General features: G+C 34.8%; 1 protein-coding gene across 6 annotated transcripts in view; it reads left to right on the top strand.

Moving 5' to 3' along the window:
- Positions 1-15,574, top strand: part of HECTD1 (HECT domain E3 ubiquitin protein ligase 1) — a 94,197-nt gene that overhangs the window by 59,450 nt on the left and 19,173 nt on the right. For 2 of the 6 annotated variants that reach the window (XM_081146056.1, XM_081146057.1), the window contains exons 19-26: positions 1,125-1,230; positions 3,131-3,265; positions 3,804-3,943; positions 4,236-4,559; positions 5,569-5,735; positions 5,825-6,001; positions 9,015-9,854; positions 10,528-10,749. In XM_081146056.1, the coding sequence (XP_081002182.1) occupies positions 1,125-1,230; positions 3,131-3,265; positions 3,804-3,943; positions 4,236-4,559; positions 5,569-5,735; positions 5,825-6,001; positions 9,015-9,854; positions 10,528-10,749 (2,111 nt within the window). The remainder of the gene's footprint in view (positions 1-1,124; positions 1,231-3,130; positions 3,266-3,803; positions 3,944-4,235; positions 4,560-5,568; positions 5,736-5,824; positions 6,002-9,014; positions 9,855-10,527; positions 10,750-15,574) is intronic. The other 4 variants (XM_081146058.1, XM_081146059.1, XM_081146060.1 and 1 more) reach the window with 2 other exon arrangements.

The raw sequence follows: 15,574 nt of genomic DNA on the forward strand, positions 1-15,574 counted from the left end.
GCGCCTGCCTGCAGGCTGTGTGTGGGGAGGGCTCACCTAAGGAGCGATGCCTCTGCCAGGTCTTCTGCCTGGGAGAAAGCTGCCCCTCCACCTTTTGTCCCAACTTCAGGCAGGTTAGTTCCTCCCCAAGTGTCCCAGGTCCTTTCAAGCTGCTGCCCAGCACTGGTGCTCAGAGGGAGTGTGTCTGAGTGAGTCTGTGCATCGGCTCTTTAAGAGGAGCTACCTGGGGCTCCCACAGCCTCTGTGATCCTCAGGGACAGTCCCCGGTGGTTTCATAGCCCGGAGTTGTGGCGACTTCTCTTCCCGGCCCTGGAGCCCTGGGCTGGGGGCCTGCTGTGGGACTGGGACCCCTCACTCTTCCCGTAAATCTGCACCAGGGAGATACCCTCCTGAGTTTAACCTGTGGCACTGGGTGTGGGCCTGCGGCCACCCCCGGCATTCAGCCCCTATCCACCCTCGTCTCCGCCCCTCCTACCGGTCTGATGCTTCTTCAGTTCCCTGGTTCTAGGGTTTCTGTTCAGCTAGATCTCAGGAGGCTCTGAGTGATGGTGGTTCTGTATTTTAGTTGTAATTTTGATGTGGTTGCGGGAGGTGGCAGGTACAGCTGTTACCTACACCATCTTGTTTCCTCCTACATAAGTTCTTTTAAGTGATATTACTGAGTTAAAGGTTGTAGATGATTTTTTTCAAATGTATTTTTAAAATGGTCTTTGTTTTAGATGATTTTTAAAGTTTCTTGATACAAATCATCAAATTATTTTCTAGAAACATTACACCAATGTTGCCTTGTCAAGAAATACTATCATTTCCAAAATTTTTCTGTTTTATATATTCTTTTATATGTGTCAAATATAATAAAATTGCCTAAACTTTAAAAAATTAATTACACATCTACTTTGATTGCAATAGATAAAAATTTTAAAAGAAAAATGCAGTGTTTTATTCTTAAGGCAAGGAAATTGAGTTATGAGAGTATCTTTGCTTAGATTTTGTATAATACAAAATTAAACTTCTCTTTGCACTCATATGAAAGTAGGTATCTATATGAATTGGTCATTGCAGTTTCTGTATGAACTGTTGCATAAAATTATATAAAAACTCTTAATTATTTTTTTTCTTTGTAGCCGACCAGCAGTTGCATTAATTAGAAAGTTAATAGCCGTACTAGAATCTATTGAACGTCTACCTCTCCATTTGTATGATACACCAGGATCTACATACAACCTCCAGGTAACCATGAAAATGCAGTTGCTATTATAGCTGAATGCATTTAAGAGCAGTCTTTAAAAGAAACAAAAACGAAAACAAAGGTTCCTTTCATGTTTTAGTAAATAATGATTCTGCTTAATTATTAAAGACTTTATCCCTAATACCATTTGATTGTTCTTTTTTAGGACTTTTGAATGCATTGGCATTTCAGTATTATTTGTTTAATCAAATTACTGTGGGTTTTAATAAAATATTTGTAAGTAATAAATCACGTTTGGTAGGTCATAAGTGGAAAAGACACTTCATCCATGGAAAAGCAGAAAAAAGGGTCCTTTTGTTCTAGAATCATGAGTTGAGTCTCTTCGTATCTATGTGTCAACATGTAAGAAAATGTGAAAATATTTTAACTGTAATTTTTTTTCCTGTCTAAATATTGTTGGTTAGAGCCAGAAGGCCTTCCTTAGCTATTCCTATTGATCCTCTCAGAAATGTGTCATTATCATAGGCTTTATAAAAGCCTGTTTCTTCCTAAATATTGCTTGTTGACATTCTCATTCATTCTATTAATAATTATTTTGTTAGCAACTGTGATATAGGTATGAATAAACAAAACAAATATTTTTACTGTTAATACCTTTATCATCTCTTCTATGAGTTGCTTTAGTATTTTCTAGTAGGTCCTTTGGCCTTGAATCTCTTTTGTCCAACTTATTTTGCATTCTTCTGCATGGAATATTGCCCTTAATAAGTGACCAAGAATCTATATTTGCCAAAACCATGCCTGCTCAAGGTAAAAACTTGCCATATCCCCAAGAGCATACTACTGTTACGGAAGCCACTGTACTCCCAGACTAGAGAGTTTGTTCAGGAAGTTACAGTGTAGTTAGTGTTCCTCACATCATATGTATATTAAACAAAATGTTGAGGTCTATTTAGTTTTATTTTAGACAGAATAATATAGAGGAGCAAGGGGATTTTGTGGTCCATTCGTCTTAGGGCTTTATCTTTGATAAGTGAGTGAAGTAGAAACTAGTCTGAAAGACTGGAACTTCCCCTGCTTATAGAGTCCTAGGAGCACCAACATATTTTATTATATACTTCTCATTTCAGGAGACTGCAAGATAAAAAGACAGGAAGGCTAGGAATCTGCCCTTTGGTAATTTTGCAGTCTATAATGTTATCCAAATGCACATACAAATATTTAATTTTGTCTATAGGAATTAGTTAAGAATTATACAGAAATGAAGCTACCTCAGATTGCTAGTCTCCTACTTGTAGCTAAAGTGGATTGAAAGCTATCTTGTATTTTTAAAAGTTTTTTAGCCATAGATTATTTAATATATTCTAGTTTTAAAGGAATAAGCTAATTAATATTTTTCATGACTTAACTGGAAAAATATGTTTTAAATTAGAGATATAATACTTCTGTTAAAGTGTTTTATAATAATTTTATTCACACCACGTATACTTGAAGTTGTTTAGAAACTTTAAGTCGGCCTAGCTGGGCGTGGCTCAGCGGTTGAGCATCGACCTAGGATCCAGGCGATGAGGGTTCGATTCCCGGTCAGGGCACATGCCTGGGTTGTGGGCTGCAGCAGATCAGTGACTCTCTCATCATTGATGTTTCTATCTCTCTCTCTCTCCCTCTCCCTTCCTCTCTCTGAAATTAATAAAGATATATTTAAAAAAAAAAAAAAAAAGAAACTTTAAGTCGTTAACTTTGTTTCTTTCTTGAAAGCCAATATCTCTTATTCAGTGGACCTTTTTTTTAAAAAAAAAAAAATTTAATAATAAAGACATTGATCATTTATGGTTATACTTTTATAAACTTGAATTACTATGTTCATGTAACAGTTTCATTTTTCAAATTTCAAGAAAAATGCAAGGTATTTTATGAAGCATGTTGATCATTTCTCTGCAGATACTTACAAGAAGACTAAGGTTTCGGTTGGAGCGAGCACCTGGCGAAACTGCACTGATAGACAGAACTGGCAGGATGTTGAAGATGGAACCTTTAGCTACAGTTGAATCTTTGGAACAGTATCTCTTAAAAATGGTGAGCTCTTGCAAAGACATAGTGAAATAACCATTCTGTGCTGTGGGTTAGCCCTTTAGAAAAGTAATTTGGGAACTATGTATCCAGAGTTATAGTAATATAATTTGATTTAGTAATTCCAGTTTTAGGAATTTATTTTAAGAAAATAATCTTTATACATTATAAATGGTTTCTTCATAAAGATGTTCATTATAGTTATTTGACTAAAATAATGAACAAAACCTTAAGGCCAATCAATAAAGGCATATAAAAATGACAGTTATTTCCATTAGTTTGAATACTATTATGTAGCTATTAAGATGTATAATATTTGTTTTATTCTAGCTGTTGAAATAATAGACTAAAGAAATATTCTGTGATATTAATAGTGGGCTACGTTGGTTGTGGAAATTTTTGTTTTTGTTTTGTTTTGTCTTTCAAATATTGTTTAATTAGTATTTGCTATAGTAAAATGGCTCACATTAGAGGGATAGGAAGAGTGGGCAGTGTGTTTTACAGTAACATTGTTAAAGTATCTTTTATATTTTCTTTGGTTTAGGTAGCAAAGCAGTGGTATGATTTTGACCGATCTTCATTTGTTTTTGTTCGAAAATTAAGAGAAGGCCAAAATTTTATATTTCGGCACCAGCATGATTTTGATGAAAATGGAATCATTTACTGGATTGGGACAAATGCCAAGTAAGCCATTCTGCTTAATGTGGGGTGAAAAATTCACCTGGAAAAAGAATTATAGGTAGTAGAGTAAAATTTGAGGATCCTGTGGTTTTAGGAATTTTGTCTTTTAGGTTAAATTTAAAACTAAATTATTTTTTGTGAAGAAGTACAATATCAAATTGTTAATTGTAGAATTTTAAAAGTTGATACAATTTTATGTAAAAATAAAATTGACATAAAATATGGAAAAAAGCTAATATGAACAAATGGTTATTTTAATATTGTTAACTGCTAATATTTTCTTATTTTTGTATAGAACTGCATATGAATGGGTAAATCCAGCTGCTTATGGACTTGTAGTAGTAACATCATCAGAAGGAAGAAATCTACCTTATGGCCGCTTAGAAGACATATTAAGTCGTGATAATTCAGCTTTAAATTGTCATAGCAATGATGATAAGAATGCCTGGTTTGCCATAGATCTGGGTCTCTGGGTGATACCGTCAGCATATACACTTCGTCATGCTCGTGGTTATGGAAGGTCTGCCCTGAGAAATTGGGTTTTCCAGGTATCCAAAGATGGACAGAACTGGACCTCTTTGTATACCCATGTTGATGACTGCAGTCTCAATGAACCAGGGTTAGTGGAGGAGTCTTTGTGAATTGGAAAACTCAATAAAGAGCCATGTTTATTTTTGTAATTGTATATCCTTAGAGCTCTCTTCTTTGTGAGGTATTGAAGCAAGATTTTCTTTCTGAAAGCATCACTTAATAATACATTTTAGGCATTAAAACTTGAAATGCTGACTTTACCAAAACTTTGTGAAAAGCATTAAACATTAGTAGAAAGCTGAGCATATTTATTTTTAAAAATTGATACATAGAGATGTGTGTGTAACTCTCCATATATTCACATAATACTTGTGAATGTACAAATTAACAATGTCTTATTGCTGATTATTGAATTATGGCTGACTTTTAAACTTGTATTATTTTTATGTATCTCTTTTCCTAAATTTTAGATGTTGACCATATATAATTGTTTTAAAGACAGAAAACCAGAGCCCTGGCCAGGTAGCTTAATTGGTTAGAGTTTGTCCTGATGTGCCAAGGTTGTAGGTTTGATCCCCAGCCAGGGCACATATAAGAATCAGCCAATGAATGCAAAATATGTGGAACTACATATCGATGTTTCTCTCTCTCTCTCAAATCAATAAATAAGTAAAAAAAAAAAAAAAAAAGGTCAGTGTGGAAGGAGCTTCTTAACTGGGATTACTAGATAATATTTTCAAGTTTTAAAGTTAATACTTAAATGTATCATTTAAAACTTTTTAAGAATTTAAAATATCTTTTTAATCATAAAAGCATATTTGTTACTCATAAAATTTCTTTGGATTTTATTAATCATTTAGTATTATGAGTCAAATGACTAGTATAAATTTAAACTTTTATATTTAACTTATTTTCTTTATTACTATATTTGTTCCTTTGATTTCTTTATTCTTGTGTAACAAATTGTTGAGTGAGTATGGAAGTTAGTTTTGTTTTTCCTGTAGTTCTTTATTATGTAAAAAAATCTTCTGCACCTTAAACATCTTCTCATCAGTTAAAATATTACACAATTTTTTTTTTCTTTAACATATTCACAGGTCAACAGCAACCTGGCCTCTTGATCCACCAAAGGATGAGAAACAAGGGTGGCGACATGTGAGAATTAAACAGATGGGAAAGAATGCTAGCGGTCAAACTCACTACCTCTCACTGTCTGGATTTGAACTTTATGGCACTGTAAATGGAGTATGTGAAGATCAGCTAGGTAAAGAGATGATAGGTTTTTCTAACTTACTAAAAGTTGTATTTATCAAAAGTAATTTTGTTTATATTTCTCTAATTTTTACCTTACAGGAAAAGCAGCTAAGGAAGCAGAAGCTAACCTTAGAAGACAGAGACGTCTAGTACGCTCCCAGGTGTTGAAATATATGGTTCCAGGGGCTCGTGTGATCAGAGGCCTTGATTGGAAATGGCGAGATCAGGATGGCAGTCCACAGGGAGAAGGCACCGTCACTGGGGAGCTGCATAATGGTGAGTAGGTGCTTAGCGTTTGTAGTGTAGAAATTAAGTACTTAAATAACAAAATATTTTTCTTTTTCTATTTTGGGATAATTTATAAATTGTATAAATGTCTGAGCATTATGTAGAAGAACTGATCTATTGATTTCACATAAAAAACCATTTATTTAGAAATAAGGGAAAATTTTAGATTCTTAGGTTTTGACTCAAAATTTACTGCTAATATTTTGAAGTGATTAATAAGGTAGTATAAGTTGTGAATCCATTCAAGGTACATTTTATGCCTCTTAATTTTTTTTGGTTTATTATTCGTAAGTTTTCGTCGATCTTTATCTTAATTTCTAATGCTTTTCTCTGTCTCATTAGCCTGACAGGAATCAGGCTATAAGTCACATCAAAGAAAAAGAATGAACATTTTCAGTTATTTTTTTTCAATGAAGCATAGAACAAGTATCAGCCTTTTCATTTACTAGATTATAAGATATTTCAGTGTTTCTCAGACTACTAACTTTTTCCTTTGGGATTTTAAACATTGTTTTGTAATGGTTATTGTTGCTTAAATCAAGTTCATTTTTAAGCTTTGATGTGGTAGATTTAGGGAAGTCCATACGTATTTAATAAGTTACTATTAACTCCCAGATTCAACTATTATGATTAATTTTTTTTATGTATATAACTTAGTAGGGCTGATTTTTAGTGGATAGTTTGCCTAAACAATGGTGGGTTCTTAGGAAAAGTGAGGGTGCTTAGGAGAATGACTAACATTTAATATTTGAATATATTCATGTTCTGTGTGATAAAGGCTTTAATTTAGTTAGATAAACTCTTTGACTTTATTGCTTTTAAAATTCTGTTCCTTGAACTATATTACTGCCAAATGCACTTCTCTATAGCCATACCCTAATTGCAAAGTACTGTTATCATAGCAGGTTAACAGTGAGCATGTATGTAACTGCCAAAAGTCATAAAAATCAGTAATAGTTGAGATGACAATAGTACTATTCAACTCAGAAATTTCAAAATTTTTTTTTTTTGGTATCTTAATGATACTTCGTTAATATCTGTTTCTCCTAAGTTGTTCGTTTTGGCTTTTAAGGGTGTGGGCTAGTTAGGGATATGTGAATGCAGTTCATTTTTCTTAGGCCGGAATTAACTGAAGCAACTGCACTGAAAAATTGGAATCTTATAATTTCATAATTTAGCATATTAGAAAAGGCTTATTTTCTGATTGCTGATCTGACAAATGTAGAGATTCAGAGTTTTGGCTCACTGGGATGACCGTTCCTGTTCGTTGTACCTTAAAACCTTTATGTCAGAGAGAGTTCTTAGCTTTCAAATACTTAAGCCAACCATTTCTAATAATGGCTAGTTATTACTGTTTTTTTATCTGTTTTGGGGGCATAGGAGGAGTTTAGAGTTGTGTTCCTATATACTTATGGATAGTATGTATGTACCTTTTCTTAGTTCCCCTTAGATATCAATTTAAACACATTCTCAAGCCTAATATGAATGGCTTACATTTTAAAATTATTTTTTCTGTATTACATCAATTAAATCTCTTTTTCCCCTAAAGAATCTGTGTGTTGATGATAGGGATATCCAACCAACACATAGATAATATTTTTCATTTATTCTACAAATATGAATACCTACAACTGTAAAGGGACTTTGTTAGACCAGATATACAGTGGGTCACCAACAAAGTATTATCCCCTGCCTTCTGGGTGAAACAGATAAACATGCAACTATAAATTTTGATAAGTGCTGTGGAATAAATTATTAGTGTATTTTTTAACAAGTTAGTACAATGCAAATGTTGGGATATGCTTTTGAACCTTTACTTTTCTCATACTTTTCCATGTTGCAGAAGAGATAGTTAATTGTTGGCTCTTCAGAGGTTATTTCAGCATAAAGAATAAATTGAGGCAATTGAAATCTCATGTAAACTAGATTATGTAGATTTGGGGCAGTTTTCCTCTCAAAGAACTCATGCAGAGAATCCCCACAGGTAATTCAATATTGCTTATACCCCTCTGAACCTTATCATACACATAAGTGAACTTGATGCGTGTGTGTGCGCGCTTGTGTGTATGCATGGGCATGCATGGGGGTATGTGCGTGTATGGCTAAAGGACTTTTAAACTTTATAAAGACTTGTTATAATTATAAATAAACATTTCTCTGTGCTTTTCCATGAAATGCAGTTAGTTTATAACACTAAAATAAGGTTGTAAAATTTGTTAGTTTCCTTTCTAATAGACACTTTATTTTATTGCTCTTGGAAGTTAATTGCTTTTTTTTTAAAAAGAATACTTAATCATTTTCCAAGTACAAATAAATATAGATTGAATATCATTTTGCTCATTAGTTCTTTACACGTTATTGACTTTACAATATAGGTTCTAGTAAAAGAGCTTAGCATACTTTAAAATTTTTGTTTTTAGGATTTTTCTCTGCTTATTCAGATTTATTAAACTTAATCATAAGAGAACCAAGTAACCACTGAACTTTGAGAACACAACCGAAATGCTAACTTAGTGTTATTCGAGCTAGTGACCTAAAATTTCTGTAGTGATATATGAATATTTTGTCTGTCAATTATAGGATTTAGCCCAAACTCAGAAATTAATGGTAAGCCAGCACTTTTTTCTGTAAAGAACATTTGACCACATAATCATATTTAGCAACTAAAAAAACCTTTTACTTGGGTTTCATCTATATTGCTGAAGTTGCAGTATTTTACCATTTGTATCAGGTTTTTGGTTTTCTTTCACAATTTTTAACAGTTCTTCCCCTTAAAAGATACCCCAGTAGACATAAACATGACCCTTACATTGTTTTTAAATATCACCAAAGCGAACAGTTCAGAAATAATAAAGTGAATAATTTAATTTTAGTCGGCAGACCTTAGACTATAGAAATTCAGACAACACTGATGAAAAGCTGATCCCATATTGTGGAGCTACTATCTGACACGCTCCTATCTGCTTTCTGCTGGGTCTCACAAACTCCTGTCCCTTTCCAGGCTGGATTGATGTCACCTGGGATGCTGGTGGCTCAAACTCTTACCGTATGGGCGCAGAAGGAAAATTTGACCTCAAGCTTGCACCAGGGTACGACCCTGATACAGTGGCATCACCCAAACCTGTTTCATCCACTGTTTCAGGCACAACGCAATCATGGAGCAGCAGCTTGGTGAAAAACAACTGTCCAGACAAGACATCTGCTGCTGCAGGCTCCTCAAGTAGAAAAGGAAGCAGCAGTTCTGTGTGTAGCGTGGCCAGTAGCAGCGACATCAGCTTGGGTTCGACCAAAACGGAACGGAGATCAGAAATTGTAATGGAACACAGTATAGTTTCAGGAGCTGATGTCCATGAACCAATTGTTGTTCTTTCATCTGCTGAAAACGTCCCTCAAACAGAAGTAGGGTCATCTTCCAGTGCAAGCACCAGTACCTTAACAGCGGAAACGGGAAGTGAAAATGCTGAAAGAAAGTTAGGCCCCGATAGTTCTGTTCGTACTCCTGGGGAGTCTAGTGCAATATCCATGGGAATTGTTAGTGTTAGTTCTCCTGACGTTAGTTCAGTATCTGAGTTAACTAATAAAGAAGCAGCTTCACAACGACCCCTTAGCTCCTCAGCAAGTAACAGACTGTCAGTGAGTTCTTTGTTGGCTGCTGGGGCCCCTATGAGCTCTAGTGCAAGTGTACCTAACCTGTCCTCAAGAGAAACATCTAGCTTGGAGAGTTTTGTAAGGAGAGTGGCAAACATAGCACGGACTAATGCCACGAACAACATGAATCTAAGCCGAAGCAGCAGTGATAACAACACTAATACTTTGGGGAGGAATGTGATGAGCACAGCAAGTAAGTGAGCTTTTCCTTATGGAACCCAATGCCTTTTCCACTCTGAGGGATGCAAAGTAGTTTCTTTTTCAGTGGGTTCTGGCTTCAGTCTTTAACTAGATCATTAACCGTGTTAGATACAACTCCATCAAATTCAGCACTTCAGGACTATGAAATTAAGTTCTACAGAATCATATTTAAAGAATTCAGATCAGGTGTGATAAAGAACCTCTTACTCTGAAAGGATGAAACAATAACACACTTTTGTTTTTCACTCCTATGATAAATCATTAAGTACAGTTGCATGAGGAAATAAATGACTATATCATCATAGTCAATTGAAATCAGAGCATTGCACTGGTCCTAAATTGTTATTTACTGCTGAAAGTTATTTGATTCTAATTTAAGCTACTAACGGGTCAAAGTAGTTCCTTTGAAAAATATTATTGGGAATTATTCCTTTGCTTATTTCACTTTTTAAAAAAGCTAGGCTTAATTGTTTTGAAAAATAATAGTGCTATAAAAATAAGAATTTTTAGTTGGATTTCAGTTGGGTTCCCAAAGTTGTTGCTTTTTAACCATTTATTAATTTAGTGTTTCATGACCTCATTCTTTTTTCTAAATATGCAACCTAGTTTTTCTAAAGTTTATACAATTCTATCTGTTTGTACTGATGTTTCATTTTTATCTTTAGCTTCTCCTCTTATGGGTGCTCAGAGTTTTCCTAATTTGACCACACCTGGTACTACATCAACAGTGACTATGTCAACATCCAGTGTTACTAGCAGCAGCAACGTAGCTACAGCAACAACAGTTTTATCAGTTGGTCAGTCATTAAGTAATACTTTAACCACCAGCCTCACATCAACCTCCAGTGAGAGCGACACAGGTCAGGAAGCAGAGTATTCCTTATATGGTAAGTTATAGTTTAAAATATTTAGATATTTGTATAGTAATGCTTTTATTATATTTTTCTGCTGGGATTTTAACTTTTGCTTAGGAAGGAATTATTCTGTTAACAAATATGCCATCTTCATATAAGATGAGAAAAGTTACATAATACGAAAGGCTGTTAAGAAGTTATCAAATTATAAAAAGACCTTTTTTTTTTTTGAAGTTTTATTTATTGATTTGAGAGAGAGAGGAAGGAAGAGAAAAATAAAGGGAGAAACAGCAATTTGTTGTTCCACTTATCTATGCATTCATTGGTTGATTCTTGTATGTGCCCTGACAGGATCGAACCTGAAACCTTAGAGTACTGGGATGATGCTCTAACCAACTGAGCTACCCAGCCAGGGCCACATCTAAGAACTTTAGTGTGTCATCCTTTTTTGCTTTTTGTCACTAAGAAAGTTTTATTAGATGAACCATAACAGATATTTGACACTTTTATTAGAGAAAAATAGAAGTATAATAGATTAATAAACTTTGTAAAGTGATATCCCTTGTACACTGTAATGTAAGAGGAAAAACACTCCTCCTGTGTGTCTCCTCTCCTCAACACAGAATACTTCACTTCTGACATCTCTTGACTACCAAATATGTGTGAAATTTTTCCACACCAAGCAGTTCTCAGACACCATCAGCTGGGGTGTCCTACAAGTCAACTCAATTCGGATACTATCTGCTTACCTGAGATAGTGTCAGATCCCACAGGTTAAAAAGCTCAGTTCTACAACACCCCACTCCCTCCACATATCCCCACCCCCCTTTCCCCTTCCTTCAGAAGCTAATTGCAAATGCAGGTTGTCATCTGTGTCTCCGATAGTCTGGCTATAAATTGGAGGTCATGACCCCCTCCTCAGGTTGGATTCATTTGCTAGAGTGGCTCACAGGACTCAGGAAAATTATTTTATTGAGATTACCAGTTTATTGTAAAAAGGACGTAACTCAGGAAATAGATAGAAGTGATCCATAGGGTGAGGTCTGAAAGGGTCTGTCCCAAGCACAGCCACTTCTGCCCCCTTGGAGTTTGGGACTCTCCTGGAGCCTCCTGGTTGTGTTTTGTTTTGGGGAAGCTTGCTTCATGATTTAGACATGATTAAATTATTAGCCATTGGTGACTCAACTCAGTCTTCAGCTCCTCTTCTCTCCCCAGAGGTCTGGATGGTGGGGTGAAAGTTCTAACCTTCCAGTTATGGTTGGTTCCATTCATAACCAACCCCCATCCTTAGGTTACCTAGGGGCTTCCCAAAAGTCTCCTCATTAAAACAACTCTGGTTGTGAAAAACAAAGGACACCTTTATTATTATCATTTAGGAAATTCCAAAGATTTTAGGAGCTCAGTGCTTTGAACAGAGATAAGACCAAGTGTATATTTCTTAGTATAAACCATAATATCACAGCTATTATCAAGATCTTTTGGAAATAATACCTTAATTAGGTAACATTTGAATTTTTCAAATTAAATTTTGCTTAGAAAGTTCTATAATTATATCATCATGGCTTCTGTGCTGTAGTTAGTGATAAAACTACTTGATTCAGTTAAAATATATTTCTAATTTTATTAGAAAGTAAAACATTTTATAGAAAGTAAATTTAGATGAGAGTAAAAATTCTCTAGTCCCTACCTTCTAGAAACAATCACTGTTATTTGATATACACCTTTTGAGGTGTATCTTCTTTCTTTTTTAACAAAAATGGATTATATCCTTTCCAGAGAGTCCTTTTCTCTCAGTATCTTGTGAAATATTTTCACATTGTTTTATGGGTTTCTACTTTGAAATCGCTGCCAGATATCCCACTGTTTGACTTTATAATCATTATTTAATAAATTCTCCATTTTGGTTATTTAAGTTACAGTTTTTATTACCATAAACATTGTTATGAATGAGCACCTTTGAACTATATTATTGTGTATTTCCTTAGGTAAATTCCTAGCAAAGTAATTGCTGAATTGCACTCCCATCATTATTGTTTGGGAATACCCTTTACTACAGATCCTTGATCACATTGCCTATTCTTGGGGGTTTTTTTGTTTGCTTGTTTTTTAATGTTTACCTGAGGATATGTTTTTTATTGATTTGAGAGAGAGGAGGCGGCGGGGGGGGGGGGGGGATTGCCTCCTGTACTCAGCCCTGATTAGGGATGGAACCTGAAACCTGGGTATGTGCCCTGACTGGGAATCAAACCCCCTCCACCTTTGGATGTAAGGGATAGTGCTCCAACCAGCTGAACCACACCAGCCAGGGCATGCCTGTTCTTTTTTAAAAACTGCTCTTGTTAATTTCAAATATAAGAAAATTTATATGAAGATAATATTTTAAGTCCTATTTTATCTTATCTCATTTTAATGTTTTCTTTTTTTCTGAGAATGTGGCCTCTCCTATTCCAAGCTGAGAATTGATTCTGATGTTCTATGTTTTTAGGAAAATAATTACATCTCTCTTTTCTACTTTATCTTTTAAATGTGTAATTAGCAAATGAAGATGATGATTATTATACCAAAGTATTGTAAATTTATTGAATAAGCTGTTCTCCACTTCACTTCTCATGGAGGCCCTCTCCCCCTTGCTACTCATTTGTTAATATGTTAAAGTCAGGCTTTAGTTCTTTATCATTTGAAGGTTAAGAAGGTTCTAGGTATGCTAATGGGAGAGAATATTAAAGAGTTAGGGCTACTGGTTGCCTGTTAAAAATTGTTAGATGATTAAAATTTCCTTTTCTACATTCCTAAAACTAGAGGACTATAAAAGTGCTGCTATGAAGGCTCAAAGTAATATCCGTCTTATAAAATAATTTCTGTATATGCAAATTTTACATTTTGAGGGACATGATTTGATTCTGTGATATGCTCAAATCTATGAAATTTAAGGAGCTTTTTATAACATTCTTATACTCTGATAAAAAAAGGGAAGATGAGTTTAAAAACACACACACCTGACTTCAGTGAATTGTAACATAGATATAAAGTTAGGTGATTTTTGTTTAAAAATGAACCAGAAGTGGAATTTATTTTGTGTACCACATCTTGTTTATGAAAACCACTACCTAAATTGCAGGATGGCACCTTACATGTGTTAGGAGTAATATACTTCATCACATTTAAGATGCCATTATTATAAGAGACACCATTATTTTTTGTCACTAAGAAAAAAGTGTTGCCAGTTTCGCTGTGACTTGCCATTGCTTATAAGGTATCTTAAAGTGCAAAAACTGTGTACCTTAGAAACCAATCAAATATAGCATCAGGCCTCTTCTACTGGTCATCCGGCAAAAGGCATTGAATTTTTAGTCTTATGTAATTATTAGACATAAAATATGTTTGGTTCAGAGGCCTGCAGATGCAAGTGTCTAGTAAAGAATTATAAATTCTCTTCATGTTCTTTTATAATATAGTGTATATACTGTCTTTTTGTCCATAGAATTTTTTTTTCTTCTGGGTCCAGTAAAAAACTTCGGTTTTAGTCCCATTATACCTCTTTTTGTTTTCAGTTCTTGTGAAGAACAGCTTGTCAGCATGTTTATTATGTGAGACAATGTAAATTGGACAATCTTCACTGGGGAATGAGAGAGAGAGATCCTGAGAAGGAGAGGGGTGGAAAGGTTTCAAGTTTATTGAGCTTCCTTATGTGCTATATAATATGGATAATATGAAGATGGTATACATACATTATTCCATAAATAGGCATTATTCTTAAGTAGTCATTATCATTAAGTAACTTGGCAGGTCACAAAACTAAACCCAGGTTTCTGATTGACTGACTTTGTTCTTTTCCCTCATAAGATCTTTTATAGTTTAATATAATATATTAATTTGTTTACTCTTTTTTTTGTTTTGTTAACCCTTACCTGGAGATATTTTTCCATTTTTTATTTTATTTTAGAGATAGTAGGAGGGAGGGGGGAAGGGGGGAAGGGAGAAACATTGATATGAGAGAGACACATTGATTGGTTGCCTCTTTCACAATCCCCAACCTGGACTGGGGATCGAACCTGCAACGCAGGTACGTGCCCTTGACTGGGGATTGAACCCTTGACCCTTTGGTGTGCAGGCAGATGCTCTAACCACTGAGGCCCACTGGCCAGGGCTCATTTGTTTACTTTTTAAATGTATCTCTCCCCTGTAGTTCCATGGGGGCTCAGACCATGTCTGTTCTGTTTACAGCAGCAGTCATGTACTACTTAACAGCTGGGATATGTTCTGAGAAATGCATCATTAGGCAGTTTCATCCTTGTGCAATCATGACACTGTACTTACCGAAACCTAGATGGTATATATAGCCTTTTACGCACCTAGGCTATATGGCATATCCTATTGCCTCAGGTTACAAACCTGTACAGAATGTTACTGTACTGAATACTATAGGCAGTTGTAACACAATGAGAAATATTTGTATCTAAACATATGTAAACATAGAAAATGTACAGTAAAAATATGGTACAAAAGATTTAAAAAATGGTATGCTTATATAGGGCACTTACCATGAATGGAACTTGCAGGACTAGAAGTTGTTCTAGGTGAGTCATTGATTGAGTAGTGAGTGAATGTGAAGGCCTATGACATTATGTATACTACTGTAGTCTTTATAAACACTGTATACTTAGGCTACACTGAACTCATAAAACACTAGTTAAATCAAGCACAGCAGAAAATGATCATGAGACATAAACACAAGATGTATGATGCTGCTGCTGGTGTAACGTGGCATACTGTTTTACAGCAAAGTTTTTTTTTGTAAATAGAAAGATTACACTCTACAATAATGATAAAGAGTATATGGTGAGTAAATACATAAACC

Source organism: Miniopterus schreibersii (genome assembly GCF_964146895.1).
Source record: "Miniopterus schreibersii genome assembly, chromosome: 1".
Lineage (NCBI taxonomy): Eukaryota > Metazoa > Chordata > Mammalia > Chiroptera > Miniopteridae > Miniopterus > Miniopterus schreibersii.